The sequence below is a fragment of the Neopelma chrysocephalum genome, unplaced genomic scaffold, assembly GCF_003984885.1.
Source record: "Neopelma chrysocephalum unplaced genomic scaffold, ASM398488v2 Primary Assembly neopelma1_22, whole genome shotgun sequence".
Classification (NCBI taxonomy): Eukaryota; Metazoa; Chordata; class Aves; order Passeriformes; family Pipridae; genus Neopelma; species Neopelma chrysocephalum.
Window position 1 is genome coordinate 25181017 of NW_020897689.1, and position 26230 is coordinate 25207246.

Sequence of the window (26230 nt, forward strand, 5' to 3'; positions counted from 1 at the left end):
CTCTTGTGAAACTCTACCTGGAATACTGCATCCAATTCTGTATGTCCATCCAGTGTCCACAGTACAGAAAAGACATGGACCTGTTGGAGTAGGTCCAGAGGAGGGCCACAAAAATGGTCAGAGGGATGGAGCAGCTCTCCTGTGAAGACAGGCGGAGAAAGATGGGGTTGTTCAGCCTGGAGAGAAGAAGACTCCAGGGACACCTTATAACATCCTTTCAGTACTTAAAGGGGGTTTATAAGAAGGATGGACAGAGACTTTTTAGCAGGGCCTATAGAGAGAGGACAAAGGGAAACAGTTTTAAATTGAAAGAGGGTAGATTTAAATTGGACAAAAGGAAGAAATTTTTCATGATGAGGGCAGGGACAGGTTGCTCAAAGAATTTGTGCATTTCTCATTATTAGAAGTGTTCAAAGTCAGGGATGGGACTTTGAGCAACCTGATCTAGTGAAAGATGTGCCCATGGCATGGGGGTTGAACTAGATGATCTTTAATGTCCCTTCCAACAGAAACCATTCTTTGATTCGGTGTTTCTATAATTCTAGATATCCAAAAATTTACCCAAGCACTGAGAAAGTGAGGATCCAGTGGGGTTTTCATTACTTGGATATTCTGTGCCATCATGGCTACAGATTTAGTTTTTGGGTGCAAACTTGCTTTAAACCATCAATTACTGTCCAGTTAAAGTTTTCCTTGTGTATTTGACAGGTCATTCAAGAAGAATCTCTGATGTTCCCAGTTTTACAGAGAGCCACAAGACTGCTTAATGAGGCTTTGGAAAAACAAGATCAGAGCATGTCCTGAGCACGTACACAAAGATGGGGGTTACTGCACAGGTAGCAGGAATAATGCATATCAACATTTGTGTGAGGCAGGTGGCATGTAAGAAGGAAGAACATGACAGTTTATTATTTCAATGTGAAAACTGCATTTTGAGAAAAGTTTTTTCAAAGTAGTAGCTAATTAGAGATGAAGACCTCTGATTCTGTTTGCTTTCTCTAGAACATGTCATAAATATGTGTTTTGTTTACAGATAGACTGAGAGTATATGGACCCATCAGCAGCCTGATGGGTATCTGATGAAGACATCAGCCTTTATTTGTGAAGCCCTAATGTCAAGAAAGTGAAAAATGCAAATTTCCTATGAGAAACTGTGGTAAACTAAAAGAATTTATCAGCAGCTGTCTCTTGAAAGCTTATGCATTTATTAGTGCAATTTCCCCATTTGTTACAGTACTCTCTACCACAGTTCACTGGCCCCAAGTTATGCTCAAATGGCTTGATTGTAAAAAATGTGTGGTGTTTAAGAGAAGAACTTGGTAGAGGATTCACCATTTTAGTTGCACATTATGAATAGAGCCTATTGAGGACCTGAGTTTGTAGGTATGCAGGAATATGGAGGTATTCCCACAGGTATGGTGTGGCAAGGGATCCACAGACCAGTAGGCATGAGGGACTCTCTACTACGTAGGCAGCAGGATGAGCAGTTGACATGGAACCTTCTTTGCCCCCTCCCATTACCAACCATTTGTAATTCTTGCTCTGGGGTCCTGAATTTAGGCCAAAACAAATTGGGAGAAAAAAATAATCCACATTTTGGGACAGGGGGATAAGGGCAAAAAATTTCTCTGAACATTTTTTATTTTCATTGGCAGGCACTGGACACTGCTCACAGGTTTGGTATGTCAGCCGTGGTCCCAGCAGAGACTGCCCAGCACACAGGCTGCAGGTGAAGCAGCTGTTTCAGCCAGGGCTGTCACCATCACAAACATGTTTCCCCTTTGTAATCTATCTGGTACTTATTTGTCTTCATCACGCTAAACACAGGCAATATTATAAAACAAACAAACTAATAAAATCATATTATTACTATATTTTCCAAAAACAGTGATTTATTGTGACTAAAGGCCTGCAACAAGGATCCCATTTGGCCAGTCCTGTCTTTGTAGTTTCTTTAGTTGCAGTATCAGTAGAGGAAAGTACATCACACTTCCTGTTGTCTTAACTTCTTACATAATAGAGGAAAACAAGCTCAAGCTCAAAACAACCCAAGAACCCCATACCAAGACAAAAAAAAAAAGAGAAAAATTAACATTCCACATGTTTAAAGAATGTAAACAAAAATGTCATCACACAGACATGCAGAAAACTGGTGTTACTCAAACCAAGCACTGCCAATTCTCCATCTAATGAGTTGTTGAATCCTGAGACAATCAGAAACTGCTCATGAGAGCTTAGTGAACAACAGCATTTGTTTTTCCTTCCGATTTCTCCTTATTAAAAGCTACAGGGAAATCACTGAGCTAGAAAGACTACCTCAATTACTCTTAATTGCTGTCCGTTCTAATTAGCTCAGGCCAAGGTGATCCTGCAACAAGCAGCACAGGGTACAAAGCAGGTGCTCTGTCTCTTCATGGTGCACTTCCTCTGCTTGCAGTAGAAATGCCATTGAGGCAACGGGTATGAGCTCACAATTCACAGAGGCTGGTGATATTCATGACCTTATTTCATGTCAAAAGCAGGTCTTGGCCTTCCTGTTTTGCTTAGCTACCCTTTTTTTTTTTGTCTATGTATTTTGGGCAGCACTTCAAGTAATCTTACGAATGAAACCCCATCTCACAGACTACTCTTGTGGAGCAGGAGGGGTGCTACTCCTCATCTTCAGAGCAGGGACATGTGCATGGCCGAGCAGGTCAGTTACATGAAAGCACCAAGAAACACTTTTCTAAAATTAAGATGAGGACAGAGGACTGCCTCAAGGGAGCTGAGTGAGTATTGAAGCCTTTTTGAGCAAAACAGAGGAAATAAGATAAGCCTGGTCCTTGCTATTTCTCCTTTGGCATATATCTGCAAGACAGTTGGGGCATAACAACAAATAACTAACAGGGTTACTTGACACATAAATGTAGTTGGAAAACAGAGCTGCAATGTGGTAAACTCTTAGCTATCAGCCTGGTTTCTTATAAGGTTTTTCCCAATAAAAGATAAGAAAATATCAGAAACTTACAGTCTGGCTAATACATATGATCAAATATATAGGAGATGAATATTGTTTCAGAACATAAAATATCATAAAATCAAGTTTAACTATTAACCTTCTTGTCACCCAGTCATCTAGGACCTCATTCAACATCTCTATTATTCATTAAAAAATAATAGTACAGCAATGAGAATGTTAGAATGTCCATCTCAAATCATCTTGCAGTAAATACCAACTTACTAGTTACACAAAGGGAAACAGACTCACTTAATACTATTGATCAGTGAGAAGATCCAGTACTGAACAAAGTATTATTTATTTTTATAAATTCCATACCAATCTGATGCAAAACTACATGACAGGATTAACTTTACTACTCCAAAACTTTAAAACATTCACAGTGAAATGCAATAATTCTTTGATGCTATCCAGGTTTTAACAAACTCTTGCTTATGCATTTATATCATGTAGAGGGTAGGTTTAGATTAGATATTAGGAAGAAATTCTTTACTGTGAGGGTAGTAAGACACTGGAAGAAGCTGCCCAGAGAAGTTGTGGATGCCTTATCCCTGGAAATGTTCAAGGCCAGGTTGGATGGATCTTGGAGCAACCTGGTCTAGTGGGAGGTGCCCCTGCCCATGGCAGAGGGGTTGGAACTAGATGACCTTTAATGTCCCTTCCAACCCATTCCAACCCAAAACCATTCTATGATTCTATGTTCTTGAATTCGGAGGTGGTGAGAGAGAACCCTGTGTTACTTACTAGATACAATATCATAATAATGTAAATTATCTTCATTTTTACAATATATAGAACTGAGTACAAGGGTGCAAATTTAAAATGCCCAGGTACACAAAGTTATTTAGGTTCTTTAAACATAGTTCTATGCCTTAGTTTCTGCAGGAGGCACCCCAAGCTCCTCTGACAGGTGTTAATGGACTGAATATCACATGCGACTGCAGAGGAAACTAGCTCTGCTCATTGAGATACTGGCTCCAATACACTAAATACAATGAAAATAAATGATGGATCTTACTGCAATTTAAAGCAATGTACTTACTTACGCCTTTCAGCTGACTGCACAAGTATTGTTTAACTCCCTGCCTTCCAACGGTGGGATGACACAAACCTACCCAAATCATTTTACACTTCAACACTGCCAGGGACAATGCTGTTTTAATCAGCAGAGCTGTACCTATTGCAACAGAATTGTCTGTGATCTGAGAATGTAACTCATGATAGTCAGAAAATTCTCCACTCTCATCACATTTGTAAAAAATATTTAAAATTATTATGAGAAAACTATGTTACAGATAGCTTCCATGAATTTCAAAAAGAGCCTAAAGCAAGAAATCCCAGAAAAAAAACCCACAATTTTTCACCTACTGTACTACAGCTGAAATGCATGATCAGAATTTCAAGGCCTGCGAAATCAGCATGGATAATCCCAAACCCTCATAACAAACCATAACCTGAAGAGAATGATGGTCTGCTGTGAGTATCTCATCTGCACCAGGCAGAGCTGCAGATAAACTGAATATTGTCCTCCTCCTAACTCTGTCTTTCACCCAAGATTTCCCCATGCCACTGTTCAAATAGTTCAAATAAGCCACTTTGACTTAAATGTGTAATTTACTGGAAATCTGCTGGCAACATCTTACGAGTTGGCTGAAAAACAAACAATGTAATCTGCAAATCCACAGTTTTCAATGGGGATGTTTGCGGACTGCTTTTTCTCTCTCTTAGTAGTGGTCAGCTCTGGCAGTGAAACGCTTTAAAAAATACACAGCCTGTGTTAGAGAAAGATCAAAAGCAGATCAGATGTCAGCACCAGCTCACGTCAGTCTCACAAGAAAGAGGAAAATACAAAGTGAGAAGATGAGTTTTTCTTGCCACGCATCACCCTGTGCCCCTCACCCGCATGGGGGGCACAGCACAGCATCTCTGCCAGGGAACCTGGACCCGCAAAGCAAATGGGACCGTGCTGTCCACCTCTGCCCCAAAAGAACTCATCAGCATTTATTCTGGCAGCACCAGGCTTTCCTCCCAGTGCTCCTTCTCACTGGGCTGCCACTCCTGGGGAAGGGAAAGAAGCGTGGGCACTAGTTTGACTTGACTATTGAACAGCAATAGGGTTCAGGGTAAGGTCAGCCCTGCTCACAGACAGGCAGCTGATGCACATGTAGGGCCGGCCTGGCTGTCTCCAAGAGCGGGAGGTGAACACCGTGGATCTGTGCCAAGTGCCACTAGTGGCCGCCCATGGCATGGCTCTCCCTCCCCGCTCTCGCTAAACTATGTCCCATTTTTATTTGTTTGCATATGCAAGGCTACACAGACTGTGCTCTGCTAAAAATGTGTGAAAGTGTGCAGATAATGCTCTTTTTTCTTTAAGAACATGAAGCCTTTTAAAAGTTTTTAGAGGTCAACATGAAAAAAGAGTCCCCACCTAAGAGTCTTAAATGCCATATTCATTTTCTATGGGATTTTCCTAAAGGGCAACATTGGGACCCATATAAAAAGCAATTAGTTGAGTTTATAGCCCAGTTTATCCCTTCTAGACAAGCACACAACTGCAGCTGACCAGTGAGCACCCCCTTCACCACCCGTCCATCTCCTCTCTGTTGTGTTCTGTTCTCCCATGCTTGTGGATGAAGGCAGTGAGCACCCACCGATTTTGGGGCAGGATTAACCTGCAAATCAGTAAACCCTGCGTTGAGATTTGGAGTCTCGCTGTGCTGATGTGACGTGAGCAGCTGCGGTCCATGCCCTGCTGACTCAGTCAGCCAGGCTTGCTCAGGCTGGTTGGTGGGCGAGATTGGGTTACACGGCAGAAATCATAACAAAGGCAGGAAACAGATCAGCAATCCCTGGGTTTAACACCCTCTCTGGGGATCCTGCTGGTTTTCAGACTGTGGATGGTTTTAACCCTGTCCTGAAACGTGTCTGCATGGCATGCTCTGCTCTGGTGAAGTCAAGCCTGGTACATACAATAAAAGCAATTCAAGGCAGCGCAGGAATGGCCCCAGCAGGCACCGGTTGGAGAGGTCCAAAAGGTTTTACACTGCTTTTTATGAATGAGCACTGAAATACGAACTCTGCTGCACATCATCCAAATCAGAGTAACCAGAGTATCATGATGGATTCCCTTGGGTGAGTTTTAGGATGACCCCCTCCCTGTTGTTCCCTGCCAGCTCTGCGTGGTTTTGCCTCCCCGCAGCTGCAGAGCATCTCTGTCACCTTGCAGCCTGGCTCTCTGGTTTTTGCTCTCAGCACTGCACTTCCAGCACAGGACAGGAGGAAAACCCCAGCTAACCTCATGCAGCTTTATTTACTCCAATGCCAAAAAAACAGTTGTGCTCTCAACTGCTTAGTTTTGGTGGCTGAATTGATGCAATGTGTCCATCAGCAAGTGGATGTCTTTCGTAAAACTGGTCAACTCTGCAGGACTGTATTTCATTTAAAATAGCTTGAAGGAAGTTATATGAACACATCCCTGATTCCCTCAAGTACTGTTTTTTACTTTGTGCAGGATGCTTTAAGAACAAGTCCTTCCTGTGATGTGAAATGTTGCTCAGCGTGGGGGAGAAGGGGAGCAAGCTATCTGATCTCCAAACTGAAGGTGTTTGGGGAAAAAGAGGACATTTTTCATGAGATCATAATGAGGACAGCACTACCCTTGGTTCCCCCTGGGAACTCTGATGTTCTGGAAATAGCGGTCTCAAAAGGTGAAACATGGTCACTTAGAGGCTACAAATCCTTTTCATATATAAATCTGATAGCAAAAGGAGAGACAAGTGTCTGCCAAAAAATCCTTGCTAGGAATTTGCCTGAGTGAAGGCTGCAGCACTAGAGTGGTACCATGGCTTCCTTCCAGCAGGACTGTCCAAGGGGCACATCTGCTAAGGGGGTGATAGTCCTGTAACACATCATCCTGCAAAGCTCCTGTTACTGTTGGAATAAGGAAGAGTTTCTTAATTTAGTTTCCACTGTATTAAAAGCATATGAAAACTATAAAAAAAAAAAAGGCATAGGAGTATTATAAAAACCCAAACAAACCTCAAACACACCCACCCTGGAAATGTCTCCCATTCACAGCTTCACTGAGTATTTTCTTTTAACTCACCACAAGTCTTCCCAGAAGAACAACTGAAAAGACATTAGACATTATTTATTTTTCTTTTTACAATATTGTTTTAGAAACCTCCCAGAAGGGAGAAAAATAAAATAAATTATTATACTGCCACATCAGCACAATCACCAAGCTCAAAATGAAGAAGACTACAGTGATCTAAGTACTCCTTTGACGCAAGATGCTTTTTAATTTCACAGTCAGCTCTTCTGCTTCCTTTTACAAAGACACTTCCACTTAGTGTCTTCTAAGTCACCTTAAACACCAACTGGACATATACATATTCTTGGCCGCTCTTTTGATTATTTTGCGTGCTTGTTTTGGTAATCTGTTTTCATGCATGGGAAAGTTCATTCTCTATAGTAAATGAAAGGCTTTCATAAGAGGTCTTCTTTCCACTGGAGACACAACTAGAGGCCAATTGCTATTCAAACCAAGTGTAATAAAAAGGGCTTGTTGTGGAGAACACAGCTCTATTTCTTTTTATTAAAGCCCAGAACTACTGACAGTAACCTCTTGCAAGACAACTAAGAATAAAACCAGCTCCACCATGCTGTATTACACAAAGCAGCTTGCCAAGAATACAAGTTTCTCAGGAGTCAGGATGCAGGGCTGCAGCAGAGGAGTAGATGTGGCTATTGCTGCAAAGGTGGGCCCTAGCCAGCACCCTCCCATCCTGCGGGTCAGCACGCACGGTGGTAACATACTGAAAGAAGTTAAAACTCATGCTGTCTCTTCATCTGTTCCTGGCCCAGAGTCAAGGTTTCCCGAAGCAAGAGGTGAGCTGTGAAGTTTACAGGGTTTATTGGGTGCCAATCGCCCTCTGACAACAGCAGGCATTTTCCTGCAGCTACCAAATTTCCCTCCTGCATCCTCTCAGTGGGCTCAGTACTGAGACTAAGGCTGAGATGAGTTTTTTACCTTCTGCTGGACTACTCCAGATGTAACCCATATGGGCAGAGGGAATAATGGACGGACTTCCAGCTAAGCATAAAAAGGACAGGAGCCACCACTGTTTTGCTCCTGCTACCTCTTAAAAAGCAAAAGCAGATCATGCGGTTCCTTATGGTACCACAAAGCAGCATCTCCACAAAGCATGTTATTTTCTGCACCTTGATGAACTGGAACTGTGAACACCACACAAAGCACAGAGATCTTCCACAGATGTGGCTTCATGCACTGCTTTGGACCCTGCAGAAAGAATGTGTCTGATCAGAGACCAGCAGAGATGAAGCAAAGAAGGGTTGAATTATAGGTCTCTGAAGAATGTTCTTTACTTTGCTTCTGTTTGATGAACCAAGGGACAACAAAGATGTCTACTCTTCTTCCTCCTGCAGTATTTCAGCTGATTCAGATCCTCACACATACCAAACTCATTACTTTGAGCCCCCAAAATTTTCTCCTAGCTTTAGCTAACCCTGACTAACTATTTAAAGAGGCATCAGTATTAGAGTTGTCATAATTATGGAAAGATTTTTCAGCTCCTCTGCAGAGAGCAGAAGAACATGATGTTTGTTCGTTTGTCTCACCTTAAAATCAAGCTACGCTGCTGTTTTCTGCAAGGCACTTCAAAAAATTTTGTATAATACTGAAATATGCATACAGTCATTTTTATAAATTTGCAAAAGAGGTTAATCATGTAATATCATTAATCAAGAAGAAACCTGTTTTCTTAAGGAGACAAGTAAGTTATTCTGTTTGAGGTAGCAAGAAGACTTGTGAGTGGGGCCTTGGAACATGGTAAGCACAAGAACCACCTCTCAGATTTTCTGCTTTCCAGACCTAGGAAACAATATGCCTAGAAACATGTTTGAAACACACATTTCCAGATGGAATCTACATGCGATTTAGTCCTATAGGTCTGTTTTTTGTACATTTGAAGTTGTGCTGTTAGGTAGACCAACACACTGAACCAAATCCAGTTTGGTTGTATTCACATGAAACAAAGCACAAAAAGTTTCAATATAAACATCTGTGCATGCAAGCAGTGGCAGGTAGCAACTTCTGGGGACAAGTGAATTTAGCTGTGCACAGATGCTATGCTGAAATCTTGACAGTGTTTGTTTGGATTAAACTGACTTCAGACTGTGCAAAGTGTTAATTAAGGACAAGAGATCTCACACTCCAAACTTGAGACTTACAGGTCAGATTTAAAATGAAATCACCAGTTATGTGGGGTATTATATGCTGTATTACTATCTGAAGCAATTAACTTCTAGAGAGAAAGGAAGAAGGAAGAAAAATATCTTTTGGCCCTATGTATTATTATTTATTGTAACCAGATTGTCCTCCATCATATGATAAAGCAGAAATATATGTAAGAAATCTTTCAGTTAACAGTTGTCACTACCTACACAGATGGTCTGAAATCATACCTCAACCCATTAACAAAATACAAAGGGCACGTATTTTTTCTGCCATTGAGCACTTCCAAATGTAGTGTATAGTGGCTGTAATAAGCCTGTCAAGTAAAAGCTTTTATGCCTGTTCCTGGGCTAATTCAAAATATAAACTTCAGTAGAATTTTCCATGTTTCCTGGCCAAGACCTTGGCAACAAGCACACAGATACATGTTATGTAAAGCAAATCAATACGTGTTTTCCAAACATTTAAAACTTCAGGTTTTGAAAAATATTCAGCAAAGCCTCGTTAAGCAGACCCTAGCACCCAGATATCCATAAAAGAATGCAATTCTGCTTGCATCTTTATGCATTATGAAATAGCTGTCAGAAAAGATATAAAGTCTTCCTATACTAGGCCTGAATGTCTGCACAAGACTTTAAACACAAAATCTCCTTACAAGCCTCAGTTGGACTGAAGAGAAGTGGATCCCTGTGTCTTGCACTCCACCTACTACAAAAACTTCCATTAAGAGTCACAAGCTGAATCACGAAAACACATTCACGTTTTATTTATTTAAGACATCAATCTCTCTTTCTGGATGAGTGGGTGGATTTTCCAGATGCATTCCTGACCAAGCTGAAGAGTATCAGAAGGACACAAACCTCTCCACACACACATTGCACAACACTTGTCCATGCTGACTCCAGGCACTGAGCAAGACTCCTTCCCGCTCACACCAATCTCCCAACTTCTTTCTGTTTTCCAGAATCTCAGCCCACTCACTTAACCCAAGCTGAAATAGGACAAATGGAAATTTCTTGGCTCTTGGCTGCTTCAGTTAAGGTTTACCCATATAAAGAAGGCTACTTGAGACTGGATAAAATTTTAATCCAAGCTTTCCTTTGCTTAATCTTTTGTACTGCAGCACAGTGGAGTTTGGTTTTGACTTAGCAACATACTGTTCCTCATTAGTGTCTGCAACAGGCCAAATCAGCCTAAAGTACTTACCCATTGTTCATTTGTGCTATTCCTTTTACTGTTCTCTCTCACAGGCTTTTTTAGGCTTTCATATGCTTTCCCCAGCACTTTTACAGAACATAATACAGACAGTTGACGATTTGTATGTAGTAAGTCAAAATGGTCAGGATGGTGATGCTATTGGTCGGCATGGAACGCCCGTCAGGCAGCGTTAGCCTCTTTTTGCTATTGCCATTTTAAGGACAGGTGTTTTTAAAGAGAGAGATGCCTAGGCTCCCTAAAAGTAGGTGAAATGACTCCTACCCTAGCCTTATATTCAGATTTCATATGGAAGTCAATCTTCAGACAGAAAATTTTTTCCCTGAAAAACATCAAGAAATTGGCCAAAGTACAACAACACGATATACCACATTCAGAGTGTCATTTTCCTGGGACACTGGCCAGGCTCAGGGCTGCTGACTGAGATGGTGGAGGACAGCAGAGACCGTTAAGTCTGGGTCTAGGTCCTGGTTCCCAGGTTCAGGTCTGGGAGAAGCTGGTTAAGCTTCACACTTCCCTTGCAGCAGCTCCCACAGGAGCCTGGGAAACCAGGCACCAACCATGTACAGGCAGGGAACCTAATGCAGTATTAAATGACACCTCATGTCAGAACATCATGGCACTTTTGCTCTAATGCTTCTCATAGTTCAGCAGACAAAATGCTGTACTACCAATTTAATCTGATCTTTCCCCTTCCCTGGATGCTCCTGAAGTGGACAGCAAGAGATCCAAATGCTCCCTTAACTGCAGGAAGCAGGAGTGACTACAAGAGCTTTGAAGCAAGACAGCCAAAGGCAGAGAGGCTTCCTAACCTGACAACTGGGGGCTTATCGTACAAGGCAGTGTGTGTGTCTGTCACGCTAACTTGTATCAACTATTTGCCTTGGTAGCTGCTAACTAAAGCACTGAGCTCTTCCCTGTTAGCATACTTGTTCATAAACTGCTGACAAAGTAATGGCAGCAGCATCACTTTGTGCAGGCTGCATGCTCAGGGGCCTCACTCAATGGGATGCTGAGCAGCATTTGCAAAGGGCTCAGTGCCCTGAAGAATCAGGACATTACCTCTGCCATGTCACTTAACGTGGCATTTTGAGGAAATTCCTAAGAAATGAAAGGAATCTAGGATACCAATGTAAGCAGCACCTGACAGGTATGTGTTTTATTTGTGTGTGTTGTTGGGTTCATCTAACAATATATCCTTAAGAGAATATAGCACCCCCTTTCTCACAAAACACCAGTGTCCCTGTGTTGCTGGCAGTCAGCACAGCACAGCAGCTTTCTGACAGGGAATCATTATGAGGAAGGTACAGAAAAGCCAAAGATCCATTAAACACATCTGAGCATTTGCAACCGGAGAGTTAGCAGCACGCAGTAAAGAGCAGAGTGTAGTAGCAGCTGGCTACAAATGCAGACTTGTATTTGGAATAAAGCTTCAGAGGAGCTCAGGAGTAATACTGGTGTGTGCTACAATCCCATGGCAGTGCTACAGAGAGTTCACTAAGGGGTATTTCCAACTATTTTTTTCTTCCTTCTCATGATGGCTTTGTATCTGAAGTTTTCATTTATCCCAGAGTTTTCCTATGTTAGTCCTTTGCATGGAAACATAATGGTATCAAGTGCTGAAAATACAATACTTACTTTCCTTCCAAGGCATTAATTTCACAGGTAATTTTGTTATGAAGTTGAACAGCCCAGAATGCAGCCTAGGTGTTCTGGCAGCAAGCTGATGTTACCAAACATCATTATTTGTCCAGCTAGTTTACAAGGAAATAAATACAAAATCCCCAGGTGTTGCTTACAGTGTAGCCAATGTTTTTCATTCCATTCGTAAATACAACGTGCTGTTCAGCCCACACACCTATTTTATAGCTCTAATGAAAACTAGAGAGCAAAATTCACACATAATGGTGACCATACTGCCTTTCAATTCACCCCTATAAAAGACAGAGATTGATCAAACAGGTATTCCTGCAAGCATGCGAATGCAATATATGAAGAAGCATGTCAAGAATTTTAATTGTACTAAATAGGAAAAACCCGTAACTAAGAGAAAATAGATTGCCTACATAACAACACACAGCTGGAATGACTTTAGTCCCAAAGGCGCTGCTAAGAGGCCTCTTTATGGGTTTGGATTAGAAGGAGAAGTGCCGTTAGCCAGGCACAGCAGGACAGGTTAGAGAGGGGCAGCTTCAAACTCACAGACCTGAACAGCTCTTCCAGATCCTGAGCAAGTTAGCACAGTACACACAGACCTGATAACTTCTTGGATCTTGCTATTACTGCCTGGCAGTGATGGATTTCTCAGGGTGCACCAACTATTTCCCATCTTTACAAAGACTGGTGGTTTCAAATTTGTGGTTTGGCTATTCCATTTATCACACATTCCCATTGCATCGCAAGAGACAGAAGCTACTGACAGGAGGGACAAACTGGCAGCATGTGGACACCTTGACAGCTCCTGGCACAATCCTCTGCAATGGCAATACAGCATTTTTTTATTGAGACTTCAGTTCCCTGCCAACTGCTCCAGTACTGGAAGTACGAACTGGAAAAGAGAAGAAAGACAAAGAAACCTTACACAGGTGGTTCCTCTGCATGCAGCCCCTAATGCTGGGACTGAAAACCCAGCAGAAACCCTGAACCCTTGAAGGTGCTGGATTCTCTCAGTTGCTCAGGACTCACCCCAGGAGAAGGTAGGTTCGACCCCCTTCTACCTTACTGGCCATGGCAATTAAAAGGGTCACTCCAAACGAAATTTCTTAGGCTAAAACGAACAGCCACACAGGCACCGCCATTCAGTGGGGATTTCATTACCCCAGGACACATGCAGGCAAAATCCTCATCTGACAAATATGGCCAGATCAGTGAACTGGAAGCACCGTGCCTGACTTTCTTCTGACTTTGTGAGTATGAGTGACCCTGTGACTTTTTATTAAACCACATGATTACATGCTGCAGGCATACATGTGCAAGAATGCTGGGGAGGGATGTGGCTTGTAGCACCTGAAATCCCTCACTGGTCATTTACAAACCATAAAGAAAAGTTGACAAATTCCTAAAGCTTAGGATTTTTTTTCTTTGTTTTATTAGGGCTTAAGGTTTGTGTGGGTATAGCACACCACCAGGCTGATGCCAGACATTTTTTTGGTGCATGTTATTAGAGATGTGAACAATGGCCTGGATTTATCCAGAGATAAGGACAAGAATTATTCTCTCTGTTCAGTGTTAATGAATAAATGCTTCTCCTGAACTATCACGAAATTCTGAGCCATGAATTTTGCTTACCATGGTCATGTTTGAACATTTATAGGCACAAAACCCCCACTATTTTTTAAAAGTTTTCATTTGTGCTGTAAACCATTCACAAGGCTTTTATTAATTTTACACTCCTAAAACCTCCTAGTTGTATTCTATCAAAGGTGAAGAAATAATATACAGCTTCTTCCTGTATAGAATGCTATAAACAATGTATAGTGAGAAAACAGTTATTGAATGGATCTAGTTCAGCTGCTCCCAGGCCACTCATCAGGAGATTTTTAATAGCAGGTTTCATTACTATGTGGCAGGATGATTTATCCATTTCTGGTCCAGAAATTCCTAGATTTGATTCTTACACCTGGAATGATGCTCAGGAGCTAGACTGTCATAACTGCACAGAAGAGGCATCCTTACCCAGTCATCTCTCATATACCCTACTAAAGGTAACTAAAGAAGTACCTACCTTCCTTGAGGGGGCCCCCCAGTAATTTTTATCCCTGCTTCCCTGTCAGCTGCTGACCTAAAGGGTGTGGGGAAGACTGGAGGACCAGTGCCTTGGTGCACACTGGACCTACCTGGGGACATGAGAGACCGTCCCCTATTGACAGCTCAGCAGGGAAGAGGAAAGGTGAAGCTGAGGAGGATTCTGACTCATGATCTAGAGCATGGGGATGACCAAGATGGGTGCCTCTATGAAGGACAGGCTTATAGCCTCCCATTCTGGCTGTGTTTGCCAAGGGCAAAGGGTAATTATCTTACCCAAGCTGTGTAGTCTTCTACTTATCTATAGAGTACTGATCCTATCTTCTGATTCCTTGGGAGGTTCAAGGACCATCCCCCTTGCTTTCAGCTACTCCATATTGTAGTGTCGCTTCAAATTATGCAATTAATAATTTCACAGTGAAATTTCTACATTAAAGACTCTATTCAGTAAAGTGCAGATTTTAAGTTCTAAAAGAAAATGCACAACGATCTCTATTCCTTCGAAACGCCACGAGCTAGGAAGATTGGATCTTCTGCCTTGGAGTCCATCAAATCCCTTCAATTCCCATGCCTGTGGTGATGACCAGAGGCTGAATCTCAGAGGGAAGAGTCAAACCCTGCCATAAAGAGATCTCATCCTTCTACCACCAATTTAGAAACTAGTCTGAGCTGTCATGCCTGAGATTTAGCATCCCCAAAGCATGTCATATTGAAAGGGAAGTTTTGCCCTTTTATTCATTCTTTCCCAAAGTGGGGTGTACATGGTGTGGTGCAAACCAGTGACACTGACTGATGAAAGAGTTAGCATTGATGGCAATCTGGTAGAGGAAAATCAGTGGAGAGGCTTAGCTTGCTATCTGGAGCAGATAACTTCAAAGCAGCCTGAGTAGCGACTGATGAAGAAGTAGCAAGGATAAGAAACACGCTGCCTCACTTTTTCAGTGCAGCAATCTGGAGGCATTGCAGCTGAGCATCACACTTCTGGCAGTGTCCCTGCACATCTGTAGCATCCATTGGAAAGAAGTAAACAGCATCAGTCAGCTGGAAAGACTGCTTTCCTCATCCTCCCTGACCCCCTGCAGCAATCTGTCCCAAGCTCAAAAAAGAAAAAATGCTGGTATGTATTTTCCTAGGATCTTTGTCTGCATCTGTACTCATTGTTCTTTAATATGCTAGTGTGTTATGCTTAGTATGTTTGGCTTACTATGACCAACTAATGTTCTACTGACTAAAAAATTAATTAGCATGATAAATTCTTGGAAATTAACTCATCTGAGAAGGAAGGACAGAATGATTCAGAAAAAGGCGAAGTGGTGCAAGACAGTACGTATTCAGTCCTCTTCGCAAAAGCTTCTTCCCCAAAATGAGAATTTTTGGAGAATGCCTCTCTCCTTCCCTCTTTCTGCTGATCTCTTCCTTCCTTGAACCAAATTACAGGCTCCAGCAACAAGGCAGCTAATAATAAACTCTTCAGCTGAACTCTAGGAAAGCAGTTTGGTCAAGGCTTTGCCTGCCAAATGCTGACCAACACATGTTCCCAGCTGCCAGCAGTGACTCACTGCTAGCCATGTTTTTCACAAAACAGTTGTGCTTCAGCCTTCTCCCCTTCAGAGCACATTTTGCTCCAAACATGGGCTCCCACTTCCAAATGATGGAGTCAAAGGTACTTGAGTCACGGTCCTCCTACCATGTCTCATGTCAATGGGATGTTCAAGGACTGCTCCAGTCACAATATATTAACACAACTGCTCTTACACTGTGGCTCCTGAAACAAAAACCCCACTGCTGTTCTCACCGCTGCCCACACCAGCAGGCTGTACAGGAATAGCACTGAAATTTCTACAGTGCCAGCAACCAGACAGAACAGGACTCCTTTAAAAATGACCCACTGAATTTGGGGTCTTTAAAAGATGTGTAGGTCACCTTCCTGCATGGAAGAGCCCAGTGCCAGGTGAAGCAGCCAGCACTGTTGAAGGCATGTGGGTCCCACTCACTCCAGAGGTTGCTCAGAGACTGCCTGGAAATGCATCAGGGATGTTAGAAAGGGGAACACACTGAGTCAGGTTTTCAGAAGAAGGGGAAATAACCCCTTTTAGGGGACAAAAAAGCATGAACACCAGGATGCTGGTGCAGGTATATACGGAAACCAGGTCAGCCTAGCTTCTCCATCTGCTGCCCCATGATGCTGAGAAAGATAAGGAAGGGGGTATGGGAAAAAGTTCAGGCTCCAAAATAGTATGGACAGAAGACTTCTTGAATTGGAACGCTATTGAATTACACAACTCTCACCAGTGCCAATTCTGTGGCTTCATGACCCCATTCTCCCTTTGGTCAAGGCCCTTCTTATGTACTGCAGACATTTGGGACACCTCCCTGACGACAGCGACATTGTTTTCATGAAGAATATGGCAGCTAAGGGTGGAACTACCCTGACTGCTCCTCTTGTGGTGAAATCTCCTCCCACTGCTGCCAGGCTGCTGGCTCTCTGCGCCCTCCACACTGCCCCACCAAGTGCAAGAGTACACGCATTTCTAAAAATGCTCTTGCATTTCTAAGGGGAGAAATAACTCACTTCAGTAGCATCACAATATCCAAGAGGAAGAAAGAAATGAAAGCAAGTTAATATGCAAAAATCCCAACATGCCACAACAGTGCACTTGTTATTGGGATACTAAGGATAATGGAGTACCTGCTCCTTGCTAAATCCTTTCACTGTTCACTGCAAGAGCATGCTTACCGGGGATAGCTAGGTAGAGGACAACACAGAGGGAAACTATTTCTATAGTTGTTAATGATCTTAAATTTTTTTACTCATCTGGAGGTGACAGAAATAAACAGTTAACATCTCTTCCTATTTCTCAAGGGTTTTTTTTCTTTTTTCTATTCTGGGGCTTAATTCAAACAACAACAACAAAAAAAGTAGGAAAAAACCCTGTGTGCAGCCTTATGGCAGGACTTTCCAAGCCACAGATGCTGGCTCTGTGGTTGGCTAATCTATTCAAAATAAAGCTCAACAGCAGGGTGCAGTGGAGTAGTTCAGGGGGTAGAAAAGGTCATGCGAACGTGATTCCCACCTCCCAAACGCCACATCTCCTCATGCTGCCTCCCCCTGCTCCTTTTGGGATGTAAGGAATTGTTGACTTATTTTTCATTTTTATTTTCAGCCTGCCTTTCCTATCTGCTTGCCAAGTGGGGTTGTTGAAAGTGACTCTTGCTGCAGCCACTTTCCCAGGAGACAAAAAATAAGGTGAACTATTATCCTGATAGCTTACAGTTGAAAAGGCAGCTAGCAGCTTGGATGATGAGCATCTCTGGCTGCTCCAAGACAGAGTTGGCATTGTGGGAGCTCAGAGGCCACCATGTCACCTTCCCCTTGTCACAGGGACAGGCATCAGCCTGCTCTGGGTGAAGCTGTTGACTGCAGAGACTGAAACGTTTTCCTGAGAGAAAGAGATCACAAGAGCCTTGAAAAGAGGGGCCTTGAAAGCTGCTGACCTGCTGCGCACAGATGCGTGGCACTGCCTTCCTCACGTGAGAAAGCCATTTTGGGTAAACAAACGTCAAAAAAAAAAGGAAAGGAGAAAAAGGAAATAAGGAACCAAGCTCATTCTAATAATTTTTGACATCAGAATGCATCCATACCATATACTTTTCTTTTGAGAGGAGTCCACAGCGTATGTCCTGGCCCAGCTGGCAGTACAACTTCTGCAAGTCTACAGAAGGTCCCACGCAACCACTCTTGGGAATACCTATAAACCCTGCTGCACATCCATGTGTGGGCTGAAGCAGTGCCCAGCTGGGCAGAGGACATGTAAGAGGCATTGACCCATTTTTACAGCACGCACATTCATTTCTGTTCAGGTATGGGCTTCATTTTCATTATGCTAATGGTCAAATAATAAAACAAACCACTGCTTGCTTCTGATCAGCGCTATTTCTGAAACCTTTTGTTTGCCAAGAAAATAAATCAAGTCTAAAAATCACACTTTCCTTTGGAAAGATATTGGATTAAAGTAGATGATGGGACTGTACCTGTATGTTTTGATGCTGCCAGCAAGGAAGATTCTCATAGCAGGTGTTTGATTTACCCTAAGCACTACACGATAGCAAGACGAAAGACTGCTGCCACTTACCAAATCTCTTGTAGCCGAAGGACTGCACCTCCTCCTCCTCTGCAAAATCGTCTGGAGAAAGAAAGACACAGCAGCAGATTATTACTACTACCACTGGAAAAAGATGGGAAGAAGTTTTTACACTTAAATGTTCATGAATTAATGTAACTTTAATTGATTTGTTAGGCATGTTACTGATCTTCCTCTCTGTTGCTCATATCCCCACCCCTGTCTTCAAGTAGAGAAGGCAGTTCAGAGCCTTTCCCCCAACTAGAATCCCCAGCAGAAATCCAGATTACAAATTGTGCAGATTTATCACGTGGCAGCTATCGTAAGGCCTGCTTGGCCAATTAAGTACAGAACAGAGCAGAAACGTCCTTCATCACAATGACAGCCACAATTGTCATCAGCATGCTGCTTGGGCAGGTGCACCCAGACCACAGCACTCACTCCAGCCAGCTGCATGTGCTGTGCAGGCATTGGGCTCAGGCTACACATGCACCAGTTTGGCCTTTTACACAAAGTGCCACATATAGCCATGCCAAGTAATGAGAAAGGAGTCAGAGGGGGGGTTGTCCATCCATCCACCACGTCCCATGGGCACTAGCTTGACTTGAAGATGCAAGATCGATAAAAAATAGGAAAGAGAACTGATAAACTCAAACGGATGAGAAAAATAAAAACCAAGATGGTGATGATTTTGAAGGGTCTAGAGGGGAAGCTATATGAGGAGTGGCTCAGGTCACTCGGTCTCTTCAGCCTGGAGAAAGGGAGAATGGGTGGAGACCTCATTGCAGCCCACAGTTTCCTCATGAGGAGAAGAGGAGGGGCAGGCACTGATCTCTTCTCTGTGGTGACCAGTGACAGGACGCAAGGGGACGACATGAAGCTGTGTCAGAGCAGGCTGGATATTAGGAAAATATCAGGCTCCCCAGGGAAGTGGTCACAGCACCAAGCCCACCTGAATTCAAGAAGCATTTGGACAATGCTCTCAGGCACATGACGTGATTCTGGGGGCTGCCCTGTGCAGGGCCAGGAGTTGCACTTGATGATCCTTGTGGGTCCCTTCCAACTCAGGATATTCTATGATTCAGTGACTTCATTAAGCCTTTTGTTCTCATCTTTATGTTAGCAAGCAGTAATACGCTAATAATCATAATTTTATTTTGTCAGAAGCTTCATTTCTCTCCTCTTCCTTCTCTCCTCTCCATTCCAGCAGCAAAGGAAAAGGCTGGCATCAGCAAAAGAAATACACCCACGACTTCTTTAATAAAAAAAAAAAGGATATGTTTGTGTTCGTGTGTTCAGCTTCCTTCTACCAACACAATTCCTCGTTCTGCTGAATCAGGAAAGGCAAAAGCCCTGCATTATCATCAGCACAGCCTCTGCACCAGGCAACAAACTGCCAGGAAGGGCAGCACAACCCAGGCTGCTCTTCTCCCATTTCCCTATTGCCCAAAGGGAGCAGAGTAGACCCATTCCCTCTCCGACACACACCATTTTTACACTGGGAGAAGCCTCCATGGGTCTCTGTTTAAACAGGACCTAGGACGTGGCTTCCCAAGTGGCAGCCGGTGGTTCTCAGCCCACTGCCATGCTGAAGAAACACTTGTCTCTGCTGTGATTCCCAGCAGAAAGATGTAGGCAAGCCTGCCTCTATGCTGTGAAAAACACTGCTGGCATCTCATGGCAATCCCTGCTGTCCAAAACCCAGCTTCTTTTGGGCTTTCATTTGCATTGCAGTGGCGGGGAGGCTGATTCAGCACCCCTGGGTGCTTCAGCAGCTGCTGGTCACCTTGTGCCACCATTCCAGCACGGGATGCTGAGGAAGCTTGCAACCTTTCCATCCAGGTCTTTCCCTGACTTGAGGGGAGCAAGGGAAACAGAAGCTCAAGGGCCAGACAAGGGGTTCACCAGAAGGGAACACTTAATGACCACCGGTGGAAAAGCAAGCTAAATGCAGACAAACAGATGTGATGGAGTGAGAAGTCTGTGGTCAGTTAGACCTTTTTTGTCCACACTTAGTGTACATGATCAGACTCCTCTGCATCATGAAACTGTGCTAACTGCTGCCACAGCTAACTTGGGTCACCACAGAGCCTTGGGGGGATGAATTCAAAGGTAAAGATTCAGTCTGCATTCAGGCTCAACAAAGCCTAAATCATTTGAGTGCATGTCCAGCAGGAAAACTGACTTGCTCCTCCTTCTGACCTGCAAGGTGCCACACACAGAGGTCTGAGGGAGACTTTGCCTGAAGCAGCAGAGGAGTCCATGAAATACATAATTTTGCAGAACATCACCCTTTACTCAGACAACACTATTGACAGAACAGCTAAAACAATATTCTTCACTAGGTAACACATTTTGCTTACTGCCAGCGGTGCTCCTGTCCACATCTTAAGCTACACCTCCAATTCAGATGAACATTTAAGAAGTGGAAGAGCCAGTGGATGCTTCTCAGGCAAAACAAACACATGCTGGTTTTGAAGGCAGAAAGAAACCTTTAAAAAAACCAAACCAAACAAACTCTCACAATTGTACTGAATGTTATCTGAAGACAAGGTCAACCAACAAAACACGACAAATACTAAAAAACCATCAACAACTAAAAAACTCCTCATCCCAGCAGTGAGCTACTCAGGAAAAATCTTCCCCTCTTGTACAAAAGATAAAATGCTGCACAAAATAAGATATCATCCCCAGAGCCCTTGGCTTCCTGCCCTCTCCTGCTATCAGGCTGTAACACAATTGCCTCCTTTGTCTCTCAGGAGTGTAAACTGGCTTATCCAATTCATATCTGATGTATACAGTCAGGCCGTCCTTAAATCCTGTGGCTTCATCCCACTCCACATCTCCAAGACCTTCCTTCCAGGCTGCCAACTTCTTCCCTAGTTGTCCTGTTTTTCATGCTTTGCCCAATTGCACTGGCCTCTGGCCACGCTTTTATAATCACATTGTTGTTTCTTTGGCTTTTTCAATATTTGCAACATATATATTTTTATATACATATATTTTAGATATTTCTATACGCACGGTTTTAAAATAAAAATATATGCTTTTCAATATTTGCAGCACTGCATGTTGTTCTTGCTAGAGATGCAGTTTTTTCTTAAGCTTTGGATACTTTATTTATTAGTCTCCTGATTTTGAAGGGCACTTGTCGTGTTTGAAACAAAGAAGTAGAGATGGGCGAGGACAGTTTTGTCAACTAGTGACCCAGCTCCCTGCTCACCAAAATCTCAAACACCACATAAAACATTTTTCAGCCCCTGTGAGTTGGTCTTCCAAGGGGCAGCAATGTATTTTAGGGCAATTCTATGAAAATTATTTAATAGACAAAGCTCAGTGGTCTTTCAGTCACAACTGCCACTAGGCACTTTGCTCAAATCATGTGCAAATATAACATTTCACAATATTAGCTGTAATGTAACAAATTTAAGGAAAATAAAGATGGAAGAAATTAACAAAGCAAGCTTAGATAAAACATTCAGAAATGAACAGCATTTTGGAAAAAGAGACTAAGATGGGTTGAAAGTCCTACTTCAGAAGAAATCTGTGTTTGAAATATTAAAAACGAAGTTGACAAACAAGTCTATAAATTTAAGTTCCAAGGCAAAGCCCTGTACCCAGCCTCCTCCTCTCATGCCTTTTGGGCAGTATAGTTCTCACTAGAGGCAGCAGAAATTTGGCCCTCTGTTCCACTGCTGGAAATATTAAAGTTTTGTCACAAGTTCTACAAAAATTTCAAAGCTTCCTGATATCTTTGCATTGGGAAAATACAAAAGAACCCAAGTTTTCATTGAAAAGGCAACAGCTTTTCTAGAGAAAACTATGAAAACATGATCTGTTATGAATTACAGAGGTTAAGAAAATACACACCAAGTAGGAAAGCAAATAGTGAGAAAACCTCCAGCATGTTTCAATAACTTACACTTTTAAAGGCAGTATCAGAAATTGGTGTGGCAGAAATTCATGAGTTTTGAGCACCAGTGGCTGATCTTAGAAAAGGAAATTTTGTTTTCACATCAGTGGTGCCCATACTTGATTGAGTTTGAAACTGGTGCAGGAGGGGTTTGTTCGACATTGTGAAAACTTTTAAGTTAGAAGTATTTTTCTTTAGTTTAAATCCAGCCCTTCTCAGTTACAAAGAAAATGACTGGAATGAATGCAAGTATTTCTGTTACATACATATACATTAATACACAAGCAAGGCTTATTTTCATGGGTGAAAAATATAAAGGCCAGACTCCTCCTTGAAGCAGACAATAAAACAGAATCTGTTGTTATGTCCCAGACAGAAGAATTAACTCTTTAGTGCTGGGAAGACAAGCCATAATTTAGTTATAAGATCCTCTATCGAGGTCCCAGCTGTGACCCAAAAAAAAAGGGAATCCAGAATAAGAAAGACAAAGAAACATGAAAAGCTGGTTTCTTATTCCATTGACTTCTACAGAACTCTGGTAGAAGGAAGGTCCATAAAAAAGGTGAACTTTGGGCAGAACAGAAACACATGTGAGCAACCAATTATATTTAACTGTGTAGGGGAAGGACCACCAGAGATCTGTTTCATCAGGTTTACAAGAGTCTCCTTGGATGCTACAACAGATTGTCATGGGGAGATTACAGCAGAATGCTACAAATGAGTGTCTCATTGTAGCTGAGCAGCAATACATCAGATATCCTGGGAGTCAGTGCACAGCAAGAGTTCTGGTCAAAAAAAAAAAAAAGCTTTGAGGTATTTTGGCAATATCTATGCCCCACCGAGTACCAATGCCAAATTCCACTTGCCCTGCAGTCATAAGTTATTACTGCAACACCTCTAATAAATACAGTTGTAGAGTTAAATAAGGTACAGTACAATGCTTCAAGGGAGTGGGAATTACAAAAAGGCAGTTCAGCTGGGGATTAACACAGCGAACAGAGGGAATTCATTTAATCTAAAACAAATTAGACCCTCATTTGATTAATTTGCTAGAGGCGAAGCAAAAATCTGTGGAGTAGAACTGTTTAATTTCTCATTCTTGTTCTTAAATCTTAAATAAATGAATCATGGACCACTTATGAGTCACGCTGAGGTCAAATAAGAAAGAGTTGGCCTAGAACCAAGAAGGATGCTAAATCTGCCCCTGAGACTATATAGGGTCTATAACCATGGCACCACTTGATCCTGTTGCTGGAACAGCACCAGATCTGAGGAGCCTCTGGTGCAAGGTGATTTCAGGGAAGTTGTTTTCATTTTATCCCCTTCTTTTTGTGGGTGTTGTTGGCATACGGAAGGTGTTAGAGAAAGCTGCTAATGTACATGTCCAGCTGTCACCTTTTAACAGTACACCCTGCTCAGCCATTTAAATCTCATTAACTAACGAAGCAAACAAGACCTCAGAACCATTAGAGGTGCTGGGTTGTACGGTGGCTGCTGGCACATGGTATCCAATAATTTCTAGAACATTTGTGTGCCATAAACATAAATACAAAGTCCTTGTTTAAAGACTGTTTGAAGTCTTAAATAAAGAAAAGATGCCAACATTCTACATTGCATTTAAAAATCGGGAGAAATCTATTCCAGGAGAGAATGAGGCATCTGGGCTGAAAATTGTCATGCCAAGGTTCCAGCTCAGGTTTTAGAAGTTCCTTTATAACCCCCTGAAAACTTGAATTACAGTATATTAGAACCTACCCCTAAGTACCAGGCTGGGAACTCAGAACTACAAGATTAATTTGTAGTAAAAATGACATCCAGTTGTAAGAGTTTCCTTTAAAATAAATCTCCCTCTCAAGGAGTTTTAATGGTTAGGGCCCTGCCTTTCCTACTGATTTAATGGGAACTATAGAGTTATATCCCAGATATAACTCTTTTTTTTGCAGCTCCATAAAAATCATTGTATTATTAGCAAGAACAGATTTTTACTTGTACCATTTGGAAAGAAGCTGTACCCAATAGCTGAAAATCATGATATTTCTCTCTTTGACCCATAAATCAGCATGGATGAAGAACTCTGCTCAGAACTGTGTAACCAGTGCATCTCCTTCATGAGGAGTCAGTGTCAAAAAGCTACTCCTGCCCGCTTTCTCCATCTCAGCACTCTTTTGGTGAAAAGGAGAAACTCATCCACTTGTGAGGTTTCTATAATGTTAACAACTGTTCAGACAGATGAGAACAGCAAACACTAATATCTTTCTCATATCACATTTCAAAAGCTTTTTGAGCAGCCATCAGATTTATATGCATTTCTGGTCACTATTAACTGGGTCTACATTCAAAGTGCTGACCTAGAGGTGAAACAGAGCCAGCAGAAGCACAGCAAACAGCTGTGGCCTTCAGATGTTGATGACTTCATCAGTCTAATTGGTTTCCATTGGTTTTCTTAGCTTTTATTCTGAACAGTCTCCTGCTTGTGCTAATGGGCTGGTCATTTCCCTCTCTTCACAGATGCTCCATTTCACTAGTCCTCTTCTGCCTTTCTCCACTACTTTTTCCTTATAGGCTCTTTTCATAGTCAAGGTCTTTCTCTCTGCCTCTGTTTTGATAAGCTCTCCCTCATAAAATCCCACTCCACACTTAAAACACTTCCCTATTGACAAGGTCCTCAGCTGACATGTCACACTCACAATGTCACAGTTGTTGCCGTATGTGTTGTGTCCATGTTATCCATCCCTTCCTTTGTCTGACTTGTCACGCAGTAAGCTCTTTGGACAGGGATTACATGGATTCTACATTTGCTGAGTATCTGGTCTTTGGGGCAGCCATGGTAGAGGTTCAGCTGAAGCAGTCCTGGAAGAAAGCTCATCTCCCTGCATCCCAAAGCATCCTTTGGGATGCTGTTTGAGCTTGGATTCTGACAACAAGACTGAGGCTTTTTCCCAGCTCTGTCCTTCATTCTGCTGATCTGAGAATTTATCTGATTTCAGTATATAGACTGAAAAAGGCAAGGTCCTAGACCACATATCCTCTCTTGGTACATATCCTAAGACACAGATTGTGTCTCTCATCACCTAACACATGCATAAAACAAACAAAACAAAGAATCATGACAAATGGGTGCATTTTAGTACCCTGGTCTCAATCTTCTCCCCTACTGCTATGCCCAAAAAATGCAAGCGCTCACATTAAGAATACACAAAACCCACAGATTATGAAATTCAGAGGTGTAACAACAATGGCTGTAGTTTTGCTTTTAAGGCACAAAATGAAGCCAGTAAATAAGGGCATTTCTTGAACAAAATTTGTTAGCCTGTACATGCCACACAGCATCATTACAGTACTGGGGTCAGAAGCAGCTGCATGGTGTGGAGGGTCAACCTTAGAAGTTAAAAGTTTAAATCATATCATATTTCAGCATAATGATTTAAGAGCAAACAGATCTGTTCTCATTAGTCCACTGAAAAATCATGCCTCCCTGCCTGTATGTCAGAGGAGGCAATTAACAGCAGCATTAAAATGGCACCCACATTCCTAACAACACGTCTCTATTACCTCCCATAACTCATTCACTTTGTTCCCCAGCAACGTCCCAGTCTTCACCTCAAATTTATGCACCGAAAGGGATTGCAGTTTTAGGTGGAAGCAGTCAAACTCCAAAGACAATTCATCTTAGGTTGCTCCCTCACTCATACAGACCACACTCACATTATGAGGAGGATCAGGTTCACTTTCAGTGCCTTGTAAAAAGTGTCTTTATTTTGCTTTCCAAGGGGGAGGGCTGGAAGGAGGGTTGAGGTTCTGGCACACAGAACCTCAGGATAAGGAACGTTTTGTGAAGCTGAAGATAACTGGGCATGCATCCTTTGCAGTACTGAACTGCTTTCATCCTTGACATTTCTTCCAGCTCTCTTTATTTTATTCTTTTATCTCTGCAAAGCCTGATCAGCTCTTTCTCTGAAAGATTACCTTTCCCTCCTTATCCT

General features: G+C 42.4%; 1 protein-coding gene across 1 annotated transcript in view; it reads right to left on the reverse strand.

The window, feature by feature from the left end:
* COLEC12 (collectin subfamily member 12) overlaps nt 1-26230 on the reverse strand; it is a 102622-nt gene that overhangs the window by 70877 nt on the left and 5515 nt on the right. The window contains exon 2 of the mRNA XM_027675664.1: nt 18347-18397. Within this exon, the coding sequence (XP_027531465.1) occupies nt 18347-18397 (51 nt within the window). The remainder of the gene's footprint in view (nt 1-18346; nt 18398-26230) is intronic.